Below are 21,363 nucleotides of genomic sequence, written 5' to 3' on the forward strand. Positions count from 1 at the left end.
GTGATGGGGGCTTCTGAGGCTGCAGTTTCTTCTTTCACCCTCTCTCCTAGGGCTGCCCTCCTGCGGCCGAGGGCTTGGGGCCAAGAGAGGGGCCACAGGGTGGGTATTTTTGCGGATGGAGTAGGACGCTGGGGCTTCAGGTCAGCTTGCATGCGCCCACAGCGGTGAAGGGGCAGGCAGAGCACACGGGCGGAGATGGGGCTGGCCCAGGGCTGCTGTGTTCCACGTCCTCCCCCAGCCATCGTGGCTGCAGAGCTTTCAGGAGGAATTCCACCTGCACACCTGGCCTTCCTGGGGACATGCAGGTGTATTTACCAACATGGGAGCACAGAATAAACCTGGCTCATTTGCTCGTTGGATTTATAACTTGTAAGGGTCTGTACAGCATTGGCCTTCACCTGCACTCTGACTGCAGGGCCCACGAGTGTGGGAGGCAGGCCAGCCGCTTTCCCTGGAGAGGATGCTCTGCTGCACCGCCCACCCCTACAGCCCCTGCCTTCAGTGCAGTGGCATTTGTGTGCATTTGGGTGTTCACTGTATGTTTGAAACCTGTTCCGTGTGCTAGAGTTACTGTCTATGAAGTGCCTATTGTTGCTTTATAAAGATCAGTCCTTGGACTGCAGTAGGCCAAAGGAGAACACTTGGCTGGGCTGAGTCTTTTGGAGCCTTTACAGGTGGTGGGAAATGCTGCCCGCTCCCAGCCCCATACTGCCTTCTCTTTTGCGCATGGCTTGAGCTCTGCCCAGGTTTTCTTATGGGCACAGTCCTTGCCCCCCACTGCTGGCCTGGGCTCACTGCCCTTCAGACTGGCTTCCCGTCCTCTGGTTTGCTGTGTTGTCTCCTCTTTCTCTTATGCTTCTGATGCATTGCTCTTCACTCACTCTCTCCCTTTGGGTACCACGCCCTGGGTGCCTTTTTCTCCCCATCCACTGTGGCCGGGACCCCTGGGCCTTGGCCTTGAAGCAGCTCCTGTTCCCTGCTCTGGCTCCCTGGACTCCACGGAAGGTCCAGGCCAGGCTCCTTTTTGTCCCCACTGATAGGCGAACAGCCAAAAATGGGGAGGAAAGCAAGGCAGCACAACATCCTGGTGTGGCCTATGTCCCTCAGCCAGGGGAGGGTTGGGCTGGGAGGAGCCCTCAAGGTCACTCTGCAGTCAGAAGCTGCAGCCTGGAGACTCTGGGTCTCCAGCCCCAGCAGCACAGAGCTGCCGGGACAGATGGCTGGGGTCGCTGCCTCTCTGTGACCTTTCTCCCTCCAGAGCTCACTTTGTCCAGGTTTTTTTTTGGTTTTTTTTTGTTTTTTTTTGGGCACATCAAGAAATGAAAGCAGACATCCTTTTCTCCTTAACATATTTCCAGATGGATATACCCCAAGAAGTAGTAGTAGCCAAGAGAAAGAAAAAAAGGAAAAGAAACTGCTTGATTGTTGTTTTGAAGGAGGGAATGGTGCTTTGGCTAAAGTGTTTCCTCTGGGGCTATGATCTCATCGTAGGTACCACTACTGGACCCCAAGTAGATAATCAGGATGAAGCAAAGACGGGTCACTTCAGTCACTGGGAAGCTAATGAAAGTATGTTACTTTGCTAGTGTCACCCATCTGTGCTCACATCAAGGGGGTATGTGCACTACTATTTTATTTTTCTATTCTGTCTGTTTTTGCTCTAACTTTGTTAGAAGGTTGAGATGGGGAATCCATCATCTCTGATTCAGTTCTTTCTTCTGAAGTCTCTTTTCAGTCATATATGTGACTCATTTTTGAGCACAGCCTCACTGCTGTGGATTGAATTTTGGCATCCTCCAAAACGCACATGTTGAAACCCAACCTCCAGTGTGATGGTGTTTGGAGGTGAGGCCTCTGGAGGTGGTGAGGTCATAGGTGTGGAGTGTGTGTGAATGGGACTAGTGCCCTTATAAAAAAGGCAGCGGAGCGCTCATTCCCCCTTCCCCCAGGTGAAGACACAGCAAGAAGACGGCCGTCTGTAAGCCAGGAAGTGAGTCCTCAGCAGACACCTGGACTTGCCAGCCTTCAGAACCGTGAGGGATAAGTTTCTGTTGTTTATAAGCCACCCTGTCTACAATGTTTTCTTATAGCAGCCCAAACAACTCAGACACTCACCCACTGCTACACGATCTGGAATGAAAACCAACCCCCTCAGAAGACCTCAGTATAGTCTCAAAGACAGGCTTTATATCTTTCCTATTCTAATGATTCATATGTATTCACTTTGAAAAATAATTTGAAGTGATTTACAGGCAAATTTAATTTATAAATAAGCTTATGACAGTAAAATTCACATCTAATCATTATAATAGCTGATAATTATATAATGATAATATGATAATGAGTATATATATGCTCTGCTGCTTAGTAACTCAGTTGTGTCCAAACCTTTGCAAACACGTGGACTGTAGCCCACAGGCTCCTCTGTCCATGGAATTCTCTAGGTAAGAATACTGGAGTGGGTAGCCCTTTCCTTCTCCAGGGGATCTTCCTGACCCAGGGATCAAACCCAGGGCTCCTGCACTGGAGGCAGACTCTTTACCATCTGAGCACCAGGGAAGCCTGAATACACACACACTCACACACTCACACTCACACACACACACACACACACAGTCCATGGTAGCCAAGGAGTTACATCTCTGCGGCAGAGAGCTTCAGGACAGAAGATTAAAGTTGCCCACTTTCCAGCCCTTTGGTCAGGTTACAGACCTGTCTTCTGAACTTTGCTCAAGTCAGGCATCATTGCAAGACCACCAGTCCACTGCCCACTGAGTCCCTGGTGAAGACTAGTTTTCATCACTTCTTTCACTATAAACACTCAAGGCTTCATCTCAACAGCGCATGTGAGGTTTACTTTTCTTCACTAGACTTCAGATCTATGCCTGTTCCCCAGTCTGTGATGCTCATCTACCCTCCAATTCTAGGACCATGACCCCTACTAAGTCCATTGCCCCCTCCAGCCCTTCTCTCCAGTGGCCTCCAGGTAGTTCCCTGCAACCCTAGGTTCCAGTTTGCATCTGGAACTTTGACAGCCCTGTTCTCTTAAAGCATCTCAATGCTTGTTACAAAAAGACATGACTGGAAGGATCGATATCATTACCTTATTACGAACCAGCCTCCTGTGGGAGATGCTTCTCTCCCTGGATTGTGGTTTTCCAAATGATTTTCATAATCATTCACAATGTAAAGGATTCCAGGAAAGCCTTCCACTCCATATGTATTTTCTTTTGAACATGGTTTTTATCAGCTCTCTTCTATGTGCAGAATAAAGACCTTCTGAAGTCCAGTCTCAACCACAATTTATCTATTTCTCTTTATCTGCTACCATACCCCTGTAAGAATTGCCTCTCTGCTCAGACTAGTCTGGGGTTTATGTCCTCCAAATATCTGTGCTGCAAAATTTTCCTTGACTGTTACCCACTTCTGAAAAATAGTCACCTGTTCTTCAAGCACACACAGCCCTCCCTGCTGGACCACATATTCTCCTGAACTTAATTATTTATTGCATTTATTGAATAAATATTTATTAGGCACCTATCTTGGGTAGGTACTAGATTCCAGTGATGAATAAACTGGATGAAACAGTCCTCCCTGCCCTCATTCTAGTATCAGGGTTAGCAGTGATAAGAAGTGGGGAAAACAAAATTTGTTAACTTGAGAAGGGAAGGCAAGAGGAATGCAAAGCAGAAGCCTCAGGTGAGAAAATGAAGCTAGAAGTACCCAGGTCTTGGGTTTGTATTCCTGTTCACTGGGAAGGCAAGAGGAAGTTGGGTGAATGGTGAAGGAGTCTGTTAATTCTCCTGGCTCTGGTGCGATGTCCTCACAGGTACAGTAAATGTTGCTGAACCTAGGGTTCTAGGAAGGGGGGACATTCATAGAGGTTCCTCCTTAGCTGAATGCTGTGTGTGTGTGTGTGTGTGTGTGTGTGTGTGTGTGTATCAATCGCTCAGTTGTGTCTGACTCTGCAACTCCATGGACTGTAGCCCATCAGGTTCCTTTGTCCATGGAATTCTCCAGGCAAGAATACTGGAGTGGGTTGCCATTTCCTTCCCTAGGGGATCTTCCTAACCCAGGGATTGAACCCAGGTCTCCTGCATTGCAGGCAAGTTCTTTACCATCTGAGCCACTAAGGAATCCCTAGTTGAATGCTGGCAGAACCAGAAAGAGGTCTAGGGAACCAGAAACAGGGGATCTGGACTTAGTGTAATTAGATCATGCAGCACGGAGCCCATAAAAGTGTCCAGAGAAGGAGCGATTGCAGGTAGAAGCAAGTCATACATCAGGGCTGGGGCAAGAAAGCAGAAATTCGTCATTATAATGAAACAGAAAGATGGATTCAGGATTCCAGTTTGAGAAGCTGAGCAAAGTGGTTAGTGGTTGAAAGAACAGGCAGATGAACAGCATAAGGCAACAGTCCAAGTCTGTGCACTCCACAGTTCTTCAGTACATTGGAAGCCAGTGCTCTGTCTTAAGCCGTGCAGGTTTATCGGCCACTTTATGGCCCTGGAGGTTGAGAGGTGGTTGGCTGGTTTGCCCAAAGGTGCTTGAGATGAGGCATTCAGACTGCAGCCTGGCTATGGTGGGACTAACCAACCAGCAAGACCAGGGGTGAGAGTCAGAGTCCAAGGATTAAGAGGAGATGATACCAAGGAAAGAAGGACTGGGGTCCTTGGGACAAAAGTCACGGTGAGGGTGTTTCTGAGCTCCACTGGGGCCGTGGTCCTGAGAGACTGCTGAACAGGGACAAGAATCCATCTCAGGCTAGAGGGATGGGTGCCATATCCTTTCAAAACTGTAAAGTCTACCTGGTCTCCTGTGACTTGGCAGACTCCTCTGCCACATCGTGTCCAACTTTTCACAATCCGATGGATTGAAGCACTCTAGTCTTCCCTGTCCCTCACCATCTCCTGGAGTTTGCTGGGGTTCGTGTCCATCGAATCAGTGATGCCATTCAACCCTCTCATCCTCTGTTGCTCCCTTCTCTTGCCCTCAATTTTCTCCAGCATCAGGGTCTTTCCCAGTGGTCATCCCTTCACATCAGATGGCCAAAGTATTGGAGCTTCAGCATCCATCCTTCCAATGAATATTCTGGGTTTATTTCCTTTAAGATTGACTGATTTGATCTCCTTGCAGCCTAAGGGAATCTCAAGAGTCTTCTCCAGCACCACGGTTTAAAAGCATCAATTCTTCTGTGCCCTGCCATCTTTATTGGGCAGCTCTCACATCCGTACATGACTACTGCAAAGACCGTAGCCTTGACGAGACAGACGGTTGTCAGCAAAGTGATGTCTTTTCTTTTTAACTCACAGTCTAGGTTTGTCCTAGTTTTCCTGCCAAGAAGCGGTTGTCTAATCTCTGCTGTCCTGTGACTGAGTGACCCTTAGGGTAGTCATGCAGAAACAGGCAAAGGTTCAGCTCGTGGTCAGAGATCAGAAAGAGGGCCTCAAAGCTGGAGACCCTCAGGAACCTGGAGACTCCAGGGAGCAGGACACAGGGAAGAGGACGGGATGTCACAGACTGAGGGGAGGCAGGGACTGTTAATTCAGGGGTCTAATTTTATTCTGGTTGCTGGAAAAAAGAAAAAAATCATAGTGAACATCTTGCTTGGATAAAGGTCACTCCCCCAGGGAAGGAGAAAGAAATAGTCCTTTCTGGTGAACAGATCCCGACCAGGGAAACATGTTCTCAGCAGCTCTTGGTGTGAATTTGCATCAGATGGCTATGTTCTCCAAGACCTAGCACTGGGGCAGCAGAGACCCCAGAGCGGGGGCAAGTGATCTTCAGGGGCACAGATGGACCATTAACAAGTTTGCTTTGCCACACCCCTGCCCATGTTACAGCCTTTAGCTTTCCATTATAAAACTCTCCTGTGGGGTTTCATTTTGGGCCTTTGAAGGACATTGGTTTTATTCAATGTTTTGATTAAGCTTTTAAGACCCTGAGTCATTTCTATTTTTTTATTGTCACCATCTGTAGAGTAGGACACCATTTAGAAATTTGACAGTATTTTTCCTGTCCTTTTGCGGTTGTCCAATATTGAATTAGGTCTCATTATAAACGGAGTAGAAGCTGTCGTTGTTGACATTTTCCTTCTATAGGAAGATACTGAAAGCTGACATTTTCAACCTATCAGCTCCAGTCAGTCTGCAGATAAGACGCAGTGTGGGAACAAGGCCTCCTTTCCCGCTATCATTACAGACTCACTGGGAATCATTCATTGATAAAATGGCCTCATGTAATGGGTCTCTTCCAGAGAGAGGAAGCAAAAAGTATCCATTAACTGTAGGATTTAAAGTCTGAATGAATGAAAGAAGACATTGATTTGACTCCTGTGAGATTATTGATTAACTCAGATTTGAAATCTGAATGAATGAAGAGAAGACATTGATTTGAGTCCTGGTTTTGCCTCTCAAGAGTTAGTTAATTTCTTTGCTTCTCTCTTTATTTACAAGATTTAAAAAATGACAGTCACTCCTTTCCCGATGCCAAAGGATTATTTGGGGAGTTAGGGAATCAATTAGATGATGTAGTGAAGTGCTTTACAAACGTTAGGTTTGCTTTGTGTATTACATAGGCTTAATGAAATAGGTTATTTGATTTTTGATTAATTGAAGGATTCTGGAGTCATTCAAAGGTCGGGCAAGAACTGTGGTTGAGGTTTGGGGGAGGTAGAGTCCTGTTTCATTCCCACAGACCTCATCCATAGACTAAATTAATGAACATATTTTATTTTATTTTTTTACAAAAAATTGAAGTATAATTGCTTTACAATGTTGCATTGGTTTCTGCAGTATAAGATCATGAATCAGCCATATGTATGCATATATCCCTTCCCTCTGGGGCCTCTCTCCCGCCTCCACACATCCCACCCCTCTCGGTCATCACAGAGCACCACGCTGAGCTCCTTCTGCTACGCAGTACGTTCTCACTAGCTGTCTGTTTTACACCTGGTAGTGTTTATAGGTCAATGCTACCCTCTCCATTCATCCCCCCCTCTTCTTCCCCCTGTGTGTCCACAAGTCCAGATGAATATACTTTCTAACCCAATCCCTTCCAAAGTTTGTGACTATAGTTTCAAAACCCTGATCACAGAGAACTATATGTTTGAAGATTGAGGCCAAGGCAGCTAATGCTGTGGGAGTTTGTATGTATTAATATCCCTGGCTGGCTCAGATGGTAAAAATCCACCTGCAATGCAAGAAACCAGGTTTGATCCCTGGGTCAGGAAGATCCCTTGGAGAAGGGAATAGCAGCCCACTCCGGTACTCTTGCCTGGGAAATTCCATGAACAGAGGAGTCTGGCAGGCTACAGTCCATGGGGTTACAAGGAGTCAGACACAACTGAGCAACTAATACTCTCTATGTATTAATATCATTTTGGTTTTTGAAGAAAATGGGGGCAAAGTTTGGAAGTAATTGCTTGAAGGTCACAGCAAAATCCATGAGGTATATTGACTTAGGTTGAGAAGTAGAATATGAACAAAGTTCTCCCACCTACCAGACAGATACTCCAGGTAAGCCAAGGTGCTGGACTGTGAAAAAAAAAAGGAGGTGAACAATGTTCAGTGCAACTCAAAGGTGAAAGGAGAGAGACACACCAACTTGTCCTTCTTGCCTTCTGTGCTACATTAAATCCAATCTCCTTTTCCACAAGGGGAGCCAACTGCATTTCCTGTTGTTTTTTAGTTGCTAAGTTGTATCCGACTCATTGTGACCCCATGGACTGCATGCAGCACGCCAGTCTTCCCTGTCCTTCACAATCTCCCAGACTTTGCTCAAACTCATGTCCATTGAGCCAGTGATGCCATCCAACCATCTCATCCTCTGCCACCACCTTCTCCTCCTGCCTTCAGTCTTTCCTAGCATGAGTCTTTTCCAGTGAGTCAGCTCTTTACATCAGGTGGCCAAAGTATTTGAGCTTCAGCTTCAGCATCAGTCCTTCCAGTGAATATTCGTTGATTTCATTGAAGGGTTGATTTCCTTTAGGATTAACTGGTTTGATCTCCTTGCTTTCCAAGGGAGTCTCAAGGGTCTTCACCAATACCACAGTTCAAAAGCATCAATTCTTTGGCAGTCGGCCTTTTTTATGGCCCATCTCTTACATCCATACACGACTACCGGAAAAACCATAGCTTTGGCTATAGGGACCTTGGCCAGCAAAGTGACGTCTCTGCTTTTTAATATGCTATCCGAGTTTGTCATAGCTTTTCCTTCAAGGAAGACTAATGTTGATTAAATTCAGGATGGCCAATATTGGGTCAAAACTCACTTGAGTAAAAGCGAGTGCTCTCAAATTCTAAGCTAAGATACAGCTCAGTCCCTACTGGGATTGACCCAAGTGGGATGTTAACATTTTGAATGTCAGTCAAGGTAATCAGTAAGGTGCCCATGACAGCTAGTTCCTTCTGGGCACCTAGGAATTTGACTGCAGTCCGTTCTCTTCTTTGCAGGAATAAGGGAAAGCTTCTGTGTCCACCAGGGAGAAAGAGCCGCTCTTGCTCTCTTGACGGTTAGCCCAAGCTTGGGCCCATGTCCTTCTGAGAAGAGGGTCAGCCAGATCTCAGCCCCACGCACACCCCTCTGCTGGGCACACCTGTGATGCCACAGTCCGTCTGGGTGAGGTGACCTGCAGGGATTTTAACTCAGTGTGTTGAGCACATCTGGAGAAAAGATTGTGAGAGGACTGGTGATGGTTGGTACTGCTGTCAGCTTGGTGGTGGTGGTGTGGATGAAAGAAAGAGTACTGACTGGGGAGTCCGTAAGCCCAGATTATAGTAATACATGCTAAACTGATCAGTTGTGACCCTGAAAGAGTCACATAGACTCTCTAGTCTAGATTTCTTGTATGAAAACAAGAGGTGTTCTTTTTGATGATGGCCATTCTGACAGGTGTGAAGTGATATCTCACTGTGGTTTTGATTTGCATTTCTCTATTAATTAGCCATGTTGAGCATCTTTTCATCTGCCTGTTGGGCATCTGCATTTCCTCTTCGAAAAATTGTCTATTCAGTTCTCCTGCCCATATTTTAATTGGGTTGATTGTTTGTTTTGATGTTGAGTTGTATGAACTGTTTATTTACGTTGGATATTACTCCCTTATTGTCATATCATTTGCAAATATTTTCTCCCTTTCAGTAGGTTGTCTTTTCATTCTGTTGATAGTTTCCTTTGCTGTGCAAAAGGTTTTAAGTTTAATTTGGTCTCATTAAAAAAATTTTTGCTTTTATTTCTTTTGCTTTAGGAGTTGTATTCAAAGAAACATTGCTGTGATTTGCAGCAAAGAGTGTTCTGCTTATGTTTCCCTCTAGGAGTTTTATGGTTTCTGGTCTTATATTTAATCTAATCTTTAACACATTTCGAGTTTACATATGTTGGTGAGGATGTGGAAAAAAGAAAGCACTTGTAGTCTGTTGGTGGGAATGTAAATTGGTGCAGACACTGTGGAAAACAGTATGGAATTTTCTCCAAAAACTAAAAACAGAACTGTCACATGCTCTAGCAACCCATTTCTAAGTATATATCCAACCCCGCCCCCCAACCCTGCCAAATGCTAGTTTGACAAGATATATGCACCCTAGTGTTCACAGCAGCATCATTTATAATCACCGAGATATGGAGGCAACATAAGTACCCATCAATAGATGAATGGGTAAAGACGATGGGGTACATGATACAATGGAATATTACTCAGCCATAGGAAGAATGAAATTTTGGATGGACTTGGAGGATATTAAGTAAGATAAACCAGAAACAGACAAATACCCTATGATATCGCCTATGTACAGACTCTAAAAACTACAACTAACGAATGAATATGCCAGGAAAGGAGCAGACTTACAGAGATGGAAAGCTGACTAGTGTTTACCAGGAGGGAGAAGGGAAGGGGGGAGGGCAGTACAGGGGCATGAGAGTAAGGGTACGGACTGGTGTGTGTAAAGAAAGCCACAAGGATATGTTGAACACTGTGGGGAATCTGGCCAATATTTTAGAATAACTGTAAATGGAGTATAACCTTTAAAACCTGAATCCCTATATTGTACGCCCATAACTTATACAAAGAATCTGCCTACAATGCTAGAGACCTGGGTTTGATCCTAGGGTGAGGAAGATCCCCTGGAGAAGGAAACAGCAACCCACTCCAGTATTCTTGCCTGGAGAATCCCATGGACAGAGGAGCCTGGTGGGCTACAGTCCATGATGTCACAAAGAGTTGGACATGACTAAGCACACACAGAAAATGAGAATATACTTCAATTAAAAAAAAATAAAGTCTTGACAGAAAATAATAAAATTCTATAAAGCAATTATACTTCAATTAAAAATAAATTAACTAAAAAAATTCAAAACAAACAAACAAAAATAAATAAATAAAATAAGAAGACTTTCCTGGTGGCTCAATGGTATCAGCCTGCAATGCAGGAAATGTGGGTTCAATCCCTGTGTACGGAAGATCCCCTGGAGAAGGGAATGGCAACTCACTCCAGTCTTCTTGCCTGGAGAATCCCATGGACAGAGGAGCCTGGCGGGCTATAGTCCATGGGGTCTCAAGGAGTCAGACACAACTTAGTGACTAAACAACAGCAAATGTACTTCAATGGAAAAAAATAAGATGAGAGGTGGTATTGTCTCTAAGGTTTCTTCTAGCTTGGTGGACTTGTGATTACTGGCACTTTTTTTTTTTTTAGTGAATCAATTGTGAAGTTAAATTTAGCACAACAATGTCTTTGTTACCCAAGAGGTACTACCTTTCACGTGGTGTTTGCTTCATGGCACTCTTGTATGGGAGAGGTAGTCAGCGAGTTCCCAGGGATCTGTTCTCTGTCCCTCAGAGTAACAGACGGAGACCCCAGTGGTAACTCTTTAGAAGTCTCTCTACTCCCATGTCAGAGGGTTACAGCTCCCTTTAATTGTGAGGAGAATCTTATCCCTTTGAGCATGCCCTAAGCTTCCCAGCTCCGGTCTGCAGGACCAGCCCACAAGGATCTGTGTTTGGTGCTTACACCTCAGGAGACCTGCAGTATTTGAAGTGCCAACCTTGAGGTGCCTACCAAGTCATGGCCTTTGCTGTTTGTGTCCTGAAGTATCTCTAAACCAGGTCGCTGGTGGAGGAGGTACTGAATTCAAACTGATGTGTCTGCGGACACAGGGACTTTTGAGAGAATAAATGGACATTTGTATCCTGGGGACTTCCCCGGTGGCTCAGTGGTAAAGAATCCACCTGCAATGCAGGAGACATCAGTTTGATCCCTGGGTTGGGAAGATCTCCTGAAGAAGGAAATGCAACCTACTCCAGTATTCTCACCTGGAAAAGTACATTCCATGGGGTCGCAAAAGAGCTGGACTCGACTGGGTGACTAAACAGCAACGACATCAGTCCTGTGAAGCCTTTTCACTCCCAGGCACAGATACCGTAATTTTTAAAACTTTAGAAATTAGTGGTATGTAAAGATGGAAAATAGAGAATGTCAGTCCTGGCTAATGATGGTGTACAAGAAATGCATTTACAGTGTTCAAAACTCGACGTTTCAGAAGCCTCTGGGAAATTGTTGGAGCTCTGTCTGCAGAGGACTGGCAGAGTAAAAGTGATCAGAGGCGGATTCTGAAGCACACAGTGAAACTGAAGAATTGAATGGACGCTGAGCGCTTACTCCAAGGAAGCATGATCTCAGGAAACCAGTGGAGATTTCCTGGAAATTAACTTTGCTCTTATGGTCGACAGACTCATATATTAGGGCCTGAGTACCTGACATATTAGGTGATATGAAAAGACAGCTCATTGGAAAAGACCCTGATGTTGGAAAAGAGTGAAGGCAAAGGGGAAGGGGCTGACAGAGGGTAAGGTGGTTGGATGGCATCACTGACTCAATGGACATGAGTTTGAGCAAACTCTGGGAGACAGTGGAGGACAGAGGAGCCTGGCGTGCTGCCGTCCATGGGGTCACAAAGAGTCGGACACGACTGGGTGACTGAACAACAACAAAGTTTACTCAGAGAAACTGGATATATGACCTGTCCTTACTATCTTTCTTAAAATTATTTTGGCATTTAGAATGGATGGTAAATGTGTTCTCAGAAACAATTCTGGGATTAATTACCTTATAATATGTTGCAAAGAGTTGGACATAACATAGCAACTGAACAAGAACAATGTTGTCCTAATTCTGTGTATATGATTTTGATTCCTATTTCTTTTCTGAAACCTTGCTTCATGAGAGATTAGCCACAGCCCTTGGGAGCAATAAACGTCCTGCATTGCAAACCCCATTTTGCCATCTCACAGAACCTCTCACAGAATCTCCATAAATCTTGGTTGCAGTGAAGGCATCACTTATTTTATCTGTGAAGTGACTATTTCAAGAACATTTTTACAGCAGTCATCATAATTAGTCCTTTGTCCAATCCTTCCACTTAGGGGAAGAAAAAATTAATATGCAATGTTGATATTTCTATTTTGCATTTAGGGCTTCCCTAGTGAATCAGTGGAAAAGAATCTACCTGCTAATGCAAGAGACATGGGTTCAATCCCTGGGTCAGGACGATCCCTTGGAGGAGGAAATGTCAGTCCACTCCAGTATTCTTGCCTGGGAAATCCCATGGACAGAGGAACCTGGTGGGCTACAGGCCACAGTCCACAGGGTCCCAAAAGAATGAGACACAAATTAGCCACTGAGCAGCAGCAACAACCACCTGACGGACTGGGTGATATTTCACATCATCCTTGTGAACAGGTTGGAGAAATGTGAGTTTATAAAAATAGAGCATTTATGTGAATCAGCATGAACTTTCAAGGATTCTGGAACACCGGGAGGATATGAAGATAAAATTGGAGATATATTGCCTGGAGATGAAAACAGTTTCTTTTTTCTCCCTTTGGAGGGCTGGGCATGAATGGTTGTTCAGTTGCTCAGTTTTGTCCAACTCTTTGCCACCCATGGACTGCAGTACACCAGGCTCCCCATTCCTTCCCCATCTCCTAGATCTTGCTCAAACTCATGTCCATTGTGTCAGTGATGCCATCCAAGCATCTTGTCCTTTGTTGTTCCCTTCTCCTCCTGCCGTCAGTCTTTCCCAGCATCAGGGTCTTTTCCAGTGAATCAGCTCTTTGCATCAGGTGGCCAAAGTATTGGAGCTTCAGCATCAGTCCTTAAAGGGCATATTCAGGGTTGATTTTCTTTAGGATTGACTGGTTTGATCTCTTTGCAGTCCAAAGGGACTCTCAAGAGTCTTCTCCAACACCACAGTTCAAAAGCATCAATTCTTCATCTCTCAGCTTTCTTTATGGTTCAACTCTCACAACCATGCATGACAACTGGAAAAACCATAGCTTTGACTGTATGGACCTTTGTGAGCAAAGTAATGAAAACAGTATGAACAGGCATGAATGGTAGCTGTTTGCAAATATTTGTTTAACAGGTATGTCACTGGAGAGGAATTAAGACATTTCCTATGTCTCGAGTGGGACAGTTTGGGCTGAGGGAGGCAGATTTTTCTTAATCCAAGGGAAAAGGTTTGTGTCAATCAGTGTAATGGAGGGGACAGGCTTTTGAGGTAGTCAGTATGACTTCTTTGATGAGTTCAAGAAGAGGCTGGTGTTCTGTTTGGGACATTGTCTAGAGGCTGCATGCATTAAAGGTAAGTTGGACAAAACAAATTCTTCTGGTCCTTTCTAAACCTTCAGATGCTGAGATAACATTGAATAAATGTTAGTGATCAGAAAGCAGGTGGATGTCTTTCCCTTTGTCACTACGACTAAAGGAGTGTATGATGTTCCGTCACACAGAATCGGCTTCAATTCCTAAGTCCCTGCATTAGAGATAAGCCAGGAATGAGGAAACCTGCTAAAAGCCATGGATAGCAAGAACTACCTAAGAGCGAAGAGCATTATGCCTTGATGTAAGCCACCAGGAAAGGAAAACAATTCGTTTCAAAAGACAAGAATATTTATCAAATATGTCCAATCTAATCAGAATTGTGATTGCCAGATAATTTAAACTGTGAATATTGCATTGTCTCTCATATTCTAGGAGCAGTTTGTCTGAAAACTAGATCACTCTTTCTAATATAAATAATTTTTTTCCCCTTAGAACTCAAAAGTTATCCATGAGTTTTCCTTTTCTTTCCTAGTTAGATTGTTGAAAGTTCTTGAGTCTCAGTTTAGAGAGTTGATAGATTTTGAACCCTTCTGACTGCATAACCTATATTAATAAGAACCATTTATACCATGACCCAGAATTATATATGCATTACACAAAATCACATATCTGAGACAATACCTATACTTATGTACTGATATAATACTCTGAAATTTTCAATTCAGTTCAATTAATTTATTGTTAAATAGTGTTCACACCACACTAATTTCATATGATTTGCAGGTTGAAAAATACCATTGCAATCGCTAGTTGGAGAAGACTCCAATAATGGTAGAATCAGTGAGAGACTTCAGATCTTGTCATTTAGGAAATTTGATCTGCTTGTGCAGAAGATAAGCTTTGCATATATATTGTCAGAAAGGTCTTGGAATTTGAACTGCATTTCCATCTTACCCTTCAGTTCCTTTCTTCCTGACTTTTCTGCCTGTTTTTCCCCGCCCCCATTCCCAGTAAATCCTCACACTAGCCAGCAGAAAACATAAAAGACTTGAGGGGTGTGTAGATAGACCTTGTTTCTTCTGTGTGTCTTAAAGCTTTTACATCTAGAGGAGTGAGTGTTTGCCAAAAGCATGTCTGTTTATTCATACATTCGCTCGGCCGCCGAGATAATGGGATTGCAGACACACTGCTCAGAGCTGCATGGGTAACTAAGCATTTACTTACTATCAGGAAGGCAAACACAGTTTCCAAGATCAAAGTGGACACTTCCTAGAAGCGATGTTTATTGCAAAAGGATGAAGTGCTTACCTTCCCAGGAATCAAAGGGACTTCAAGCAGAAAGGCGGGCTTACATTTGACACAATCCCATTTTTGACAGGATGGCAACCATCTAAGTAGGTGACAGGATCGAATTATTTAATTCCAAAAGTTAGCAACTCTGCCAGCTCTGGGGTTAAGCAACAGGCCTGATACTGTGATGGCCGTAGCTGGGGTCTGCCTAACGAAATTTTAACTGTCAGTGCAAGGACTGAGGATAATTTTAGAATTTTCACGAATTGAAATTCCTTTCGTAGTGTCTTGATCCCATGTCTGCAGAAAGCAGGGGCCCCATTTGCTATTTCAGTGGAAGTAAAGTATTAATAAAATACATTATAACCTAACCGTGATCACAGTTTCTATTGGAAAAGTCATCTTGGATGAGTCCTTGCCCTGAAACACAGCAACCTTGAGTGGTAGCAACTAGACCGTGGCTGTTCTACCATCAGCTGCCATCTACTGAGAGTTCCACTGTGTTTGTTGTTATTGTTGTTGTTGTTGTTGTTGCTCAGTCAGTAGGTCATGTCTGACTCTTTGTGACCCCATGGACTACAGCACACCAGGCTTCCCTGCCCTTCACTATCTCCCAGAGTCAGTTGAAACTTGTATCCATTGAGTCAATGATGCCATCCAACTACCCAACCACCTTATCCTCTGCTGCCCCTTTCTCCTCCTGTCCTTGATCTTTCCCACCATCAGGATCTTTTCCAATGAGTTAGTTCTTCGCATCAGATGGCCAAAGTATTGGGGCTTCAGCTTCAGCATCAGTCCTTCCAATGAATATTCAGGACTGATTTCCTTTAGGATCGACTTCTTTGATCTCTTTGCAGTCCAAGGGATTCTCAAGAGTCTTCTCCAGCACAGTTTGAAAGCATCAATTCTTCCTGGCTCAGCCTTCTTTCTGTTTCAATTCTCACATCTGTACATGACCACTAGAAAAACCATAGCTTTGACTGTTTGGATCTTTGTTGGCAAAGTGATGCCTCTGCTTTTTAATATGCTGTCTAGGTTTGTCATAGCTTTTCTTCCAAGAAGCAAGCATCTTTTAGCATCCACTGTGTTAAGGAGTTTTATTTTTTTGGTATCCTCCCACACCCACTTGGCTTTGAAACCCAACCTAAGTCCTGTTGCTAAGACTTTCAGATGGTTACCTTCATGGACGTGTGAAGATCATCTCCTAGAAACTCCTTCTCTTGGGTTACTGAAAAACTTCCCTGGTAGTTTCAATATCCTTGAAATATTGGCTGGAGTATTTGGAAGAGTAACAAAGGGCTTCATTATTTCTTTTCCAATAGGAGTCTGAAGAGGCGTCTTTCAGAAATTCTGGCTACTTAATGAGTGTGCTTCACAGACATTACATTTCTATTACAATAGAATAGCTTTTTTTTTTTGTATAATAGAATTAGCTTTTTTCAGGCTAATGTCTTCTGAGATCCCCCTTGTCCTCCCAAGGGCTTATCTTTCTAGAGACTATTAGAATCAGAGGAATCATTTTCCTGATATTTATCAAATGTTTACTGTAATTTAAAGCTTGAGTGTCACAGAAGTCAGTTTTATACTTGCGAGTTTCTCTACTGCAAATGTTTATAGCCCATATTTTGATGAAAAGACAGTATTGATTTTTTTGATGTTAAATTGTGTGAGCTGTTTATATATTTTGGGTATTAACCCCTTTCTGGTCATATCATCTGCAAATATTTTATCCCATTCTGTTGGTTGTCTTTTCATTTTGTTGATGGTTTCTTTTGCTGTGCAGAAAAGCTTTTAAGTTTAAGTAGTTCCCATCTGTTTATCTTTGCTTTTATTTTGCTTTAGGAAATGGATCTAAAAAAATATTGTTGCGATTTATATCAAAGGGTGTTCTGCTTATGTTTTCCTCTAGGAATTTTATAGTCTACAGTTTTATAGTCTTACATTTAGGTTTTTAATCCATTTTGAGTTTATTTATTTGATACGGGCCATGTCTGTCTCTTATTATTAGCACTTACAAGCAGTGTGGAAACTGATCATAACAAATAAGTGAGATTTCCCACATTAATCATATTGCTTGCCTCAGGCATTACTAAGTATTTGCTTGTGAAGCTGGATACTACGGGTTCTTTATTTTGGCATTTATTGAGTTTATTTTTGTATATGGTTTTAGAAAATCATGCAAATCAACATAAAAAAACCCCAAAAACCCTAATTTTAAAAAGTGGGCAGAAGACCCTAATAAGCATTTCTCCACAGAGGAAATACAGATGGCCAACATGCATATGAAAAGATGCTCAACATCACTAACTGTCAGGGAAATGCAAATTAAAACCACAGTGAGCTATCACTTCACATCTGCCAGAGTGGCCATAATCAAAAAAGACCACAATTAACAAATGTTGACAAAGGTGTGGAGAAAAGGAAACACTTGCTTGTTCACCATTGGTGGGAATGTAAATTGGTACAGTCACTGCAGAAAGCTGTGTGGGGCTTTCTCAAAATACGAAAAATAGAACTACCACATGAACCGGCAGTTCCGCTCCTGGGTGTATGTTAAAAACAAACAAACAAGAACACCAACTGTCCAATGTTCACAGCAGCATCGTGTATAATGGCGAAGGTATGGAAGCACTCTAAGTGCCCATCAGTAGATAAACGGATCAAGAAGATGTATCCATGGTCTGTGTATGTATATGTATAGTAGATGCTCTACTTTGGATCTGTCATTTGGATTGAATTCCCCAAGTTTAAGTTCTGGGAGCAGCTGCTCAGAAACATGACCTTCCTTTATACAGAAGCAGTTCCCAGCAGAGATGGAAAAAAGTGAAAGTGATAGTCACCAAGTCATATCTGACTCTTTGTCACCCCTGGACGGTGGCCCACCGGGGTCCTCTGTCCATGGGTTTTTTTTTTTTTTTTCCAGGGAAGAGTACTGGAGTGGGTTGTCACTTCCTTCTCCAAGGGATCTTCAGGACCCAGGAATAGAACCTGAGTCTCCTGCATTGCAGGTGGATTCTTTACTGCATATTTCATGCTGTTGCTGCTGCTAAGTCGCTTCAGTCGTGTCCAACTCTGTGCGACCCCAGAGACGGCAGCCCACCAGGCTCCCCAATCCCTGGGATTCTCCAGGCAAGAACACTGGAGTGGGTTGCCATTTCCTTCTCCAGTGCATGAAAGTGAAAAGTGAAAGTGAAGTCGCTCAGTCGTATCCGATTCTTAGCGACCCCACGGACTGCAGCTTATGAGGCTCCTCCATCCATGGGATTTGCCAGCCAAGAGTACTGGAGTGGGGTGCCATTGCCTTCTCCAGAACTGTAAACAAAAGTAGAGTAGTTCATTTAAATAATTCTTTAGGGCAGCGACCCCCAAGGTTTTTGGAACCATGCATTCATTTCATGAGAAACAACTTTTCCACAGACCCAGAAGAGGATAGTTTTGGGATGATTCAAGTGATTTATTGTGCACTTTATTTCTATTATTATTGTGATATATAATGAGACAGTTATACAACTCACCATAATGCAGAATCAGTGGGGACCTTGAGCTTATTTTCCTGCAACTAGACGGTCCCATCTGGGGGTGACGGGAGACAATGAGAGAAGAAATATATTGCTTATGTCCAGTCTCCTCCGAATTGTCATTTGGTTGCTGTCCCTGCAGAAACCCTGCTTCACAAAGATAGGAGTTTGGAAATGGAAGCAGGCTTTTTGGTGCTTTTGTGGCAATCTAGAATGTTCCACCTAGACTTTAATCCAGAAAGTAATGTGATCTGAAGTGGCGTCAAACATGGTTTTTAGGCCACCATCATTTGCAATCTCAGGTGGCAATGCTAGCAATGAGGAGCAGCTGTAAATACAGATGAAGCCTCCCTCACCTGCCCACTGCTCACCTCCTGCTGTGTGACCCAGTTCCTACCAGGTCATGAACCAGTATTCGTTCTTGTCCCAGGGGTTGGGGACTCCCGCTTTAGGGAAAAGCACAAAGAACAGAGGAGTTGATGCTTTCAAATTGTGGTGCTGGAGAAGACTCTTGAGAGTCCCTTGGATGGCAAGAAGACCAAAGCAGTCAATCCTAAAGGAAATCAACCCTGAATATTCATCAGAAGGACTGACACTGAAGCTGAAGCTCCAATACTTTGGCCACCCAATGCAAAGAGCCAGCCCACTGGAAAAGACCCTGATGCTGGGAAAGATTGAGGACAAGAGGAGAAGGGGGCAACAGAGAATGAGATGGTTGGATGGTGTCACCGACTCGATGGACATGAGTTTGAGCAAACTCTGGGAGATAGTGAGGGACAGAGGAGCCTGGTGTGCCACAGTCCCTGGGGTCACAGAGTCTGGATAAGACTTAATGACTGAACAACAACAGGAAAGACCAGAGGGAACTGAAAATGAAGAGAGAAGCTCTAAGAGAGTATCTGAAAGGGGCTGTGCCTCCCTTCTCTTCGCATTTGCCATGAACTCTGCTTTTTCCTGATTCCACATTGCACACGCCCTCTCATGCTTAGAAAGTTGGAGAATGTACTCTGGCCACCTTATGATTTTGTATACCTTGTAAGTCTGACCTTTCCCCAGTGTCTTGCATACCTTTGCCACCTGTTTTGTTCCATTTCATTAGAGACAATTGTCTTGGTGGGTCTCCAGTTGGCACACACATGCCCCAGTCACCTGCCCCCTCCCCATCAGCTCCCCAGGCTGCTACTCACTCGAAAGGGTCACTGGGGTCCGCCCTCTGCAGCTCTGGTGGGATGGGGATCCTCTTGTAGTACATTTCCCAGTCAAAGGCACCACGCATGGCATCCCCAGCTTGCGCCTCATACCCAAAGTGATTGTGGTCGATGACGTCGATCATGGGGCAAACAATGGTCTTGTGGTTTAGTGCAATTTGGTCTGAAAAGTGGAAGCACAGAGTAGGAAGTGATATGCCCGCCTAGGTCGTCCCTCACTTTTCTGCAAAGAGAAGCCCGTCCTCACCCATCGCCCTTGAAGCCTGGTTCCCTGTTGTCTTCAGAGCACTTTGCAGTAGCTCTGAGTGCTGGGCTTGATGTGATGGGACCTTGATCAGGTGCAATTAGTGTTGCAGTGTTTACTTTTAAGAAAGTGATGTCCCAGAGAGACCTGGAGAAGTCCATTTAACTCTGCCTCTGTCACATTTCTGCCCTGACCTGTCCCCAATCTGTCATTTTACACTGCCTCCAACATGCATGGAGTATAAACATTCCCTGTGTTCCTTTAAGCATGCGGCTAGCGCCTGCTGAGAGAATACTGGCCTGCTTTCTGGCGGGTCCAAAATGTAAATATTTAACTTCATGGCTTTTATCATCTAATCTCAGAGTGGCCCTGATGGCTGGTCCTCTCCTGTCCCCCCAGATTCTGGGAAATGACACACAGAATTCTTGGCTCTCGGGCTTGCCTGAGAGTTCACCAAGTCCCTAGTTTTGCTCTGTTGTTGCTACTGTTCTTTAATATAGACTTCGTTCATCAAAGCTATACAGTTTTTATTTAATACATGTATTTATTTTTAATTGGAGGATAGTTGCTTTATATTATGTTGGTTTATGCCATAGGTCAGCATGAATAGCTATCTAGGTATACATGTGCCCCTCCCTCTTGCGCCTCCCTCCCCCCCTTCTACTCTGTCCCACCCCTCTAGGTTGTCACAGCGCACTGCCTTTGAGCTCCCTGCGTTTTACAGCGAATTCCAGCTGGCTGTCTCTTTCACATACAGTGACGTATGTTTCAGTGCGACTCTCTCAGCTCTTCCCTCCCTCCCCTTCTCCACTGTGCTCATAAGTTCACTCTTCTCTCATTATACCCAGAAGTATATTAGGTGATGTGACAACTGCTGCTGCTATTAAATTCTTGAGCAACTACTAATATACTTATGCTGTTTCTTTTCCTTTTTTAAATTGGAGAATAATCGCTTTACAATGTTGCATTGGTTTCTGCTGTATGACTAGGTGAACCAGCTCTCTCTATATACGCGTATTCCTACCCTCTTGAACCTGCCTCCCGCCTCCCCATCCCCCCCATCTACGTCATCACAGAGCACAAAGCTGAGCTCCCTGTGCTGTCCTGCAGCTTCCCGCCAGCTGTCTGCTGTATAGATGCATGTGCGCTCAGCCGCTCAGCCGTGGGTGACTCATTGCAACTCCACGGACTAGAGCTTGCCTGTCTCCTCTGTCCATGGGATCCTCTAGGCAAAAATATTGGAATGGGTTGCCATTTCCTCCTCGGGGGATCTTCTCAACCCCAGGAACTGGACCAGTGTCTCCTACATCCCAGGCAGTCCTTTAACGCTGAGCCACCACATGTCATGGAATATGTGCCAGTGCTACTCATGCTCTTTCTAATCCTCCTAGCAACCCTGAGAGGTGGCTCTAATTATCATTCCCCATTTACATATGAGGAAACTGGGTGCAAAGAAGTTAAGTAACTTGTCCAAGTTTGCTTGTGTTTTGAGAACACGCACTAGGAGG

The 21,363-nt window shown here is 44.2% G+C and overlaps 1 protein-coding gene across 1 annotated transcript in view; it reads right to left on the reverse strand.

The window, feature by feature from the left end:
- Positions 1–21,363, reverse strand: part of GALNTL6 (polypeptide N-acetylgalactosaminyltransferase like 6) — a 1,485,023-nt gene that overhangs the window by 209,033 nt on the left and 1,254,627 nt on the right. Inside the window, exon 6 of the mRNA XM_069576771.1 lies at positions 19,591–19,774. Coding sequence (XP_069432872.1) covers positions 19,591–19,774 — 184 coding nt within the window. The remainder of the gene's footprint in view (positions 1–19,590; positions 19,775–21,363) is intronic.

Source organism: Ovis canadensis, chromosome 2 (genome assembly GCF_042477335.2).
Source record: "Ovis canadensis isolate MfBH-ARS-UI-01 breed Bighorn chromosome 2, ARS-UI_OviCan_v2, whole genome shotgun sequence".
In the NCBI taxonomy this organism is placed as follows: Eukaryota; Metazoa; Chordata; class Mammalia; order Artiodactyla; family Bovidae; genus Ovis; species Ovis canadensis.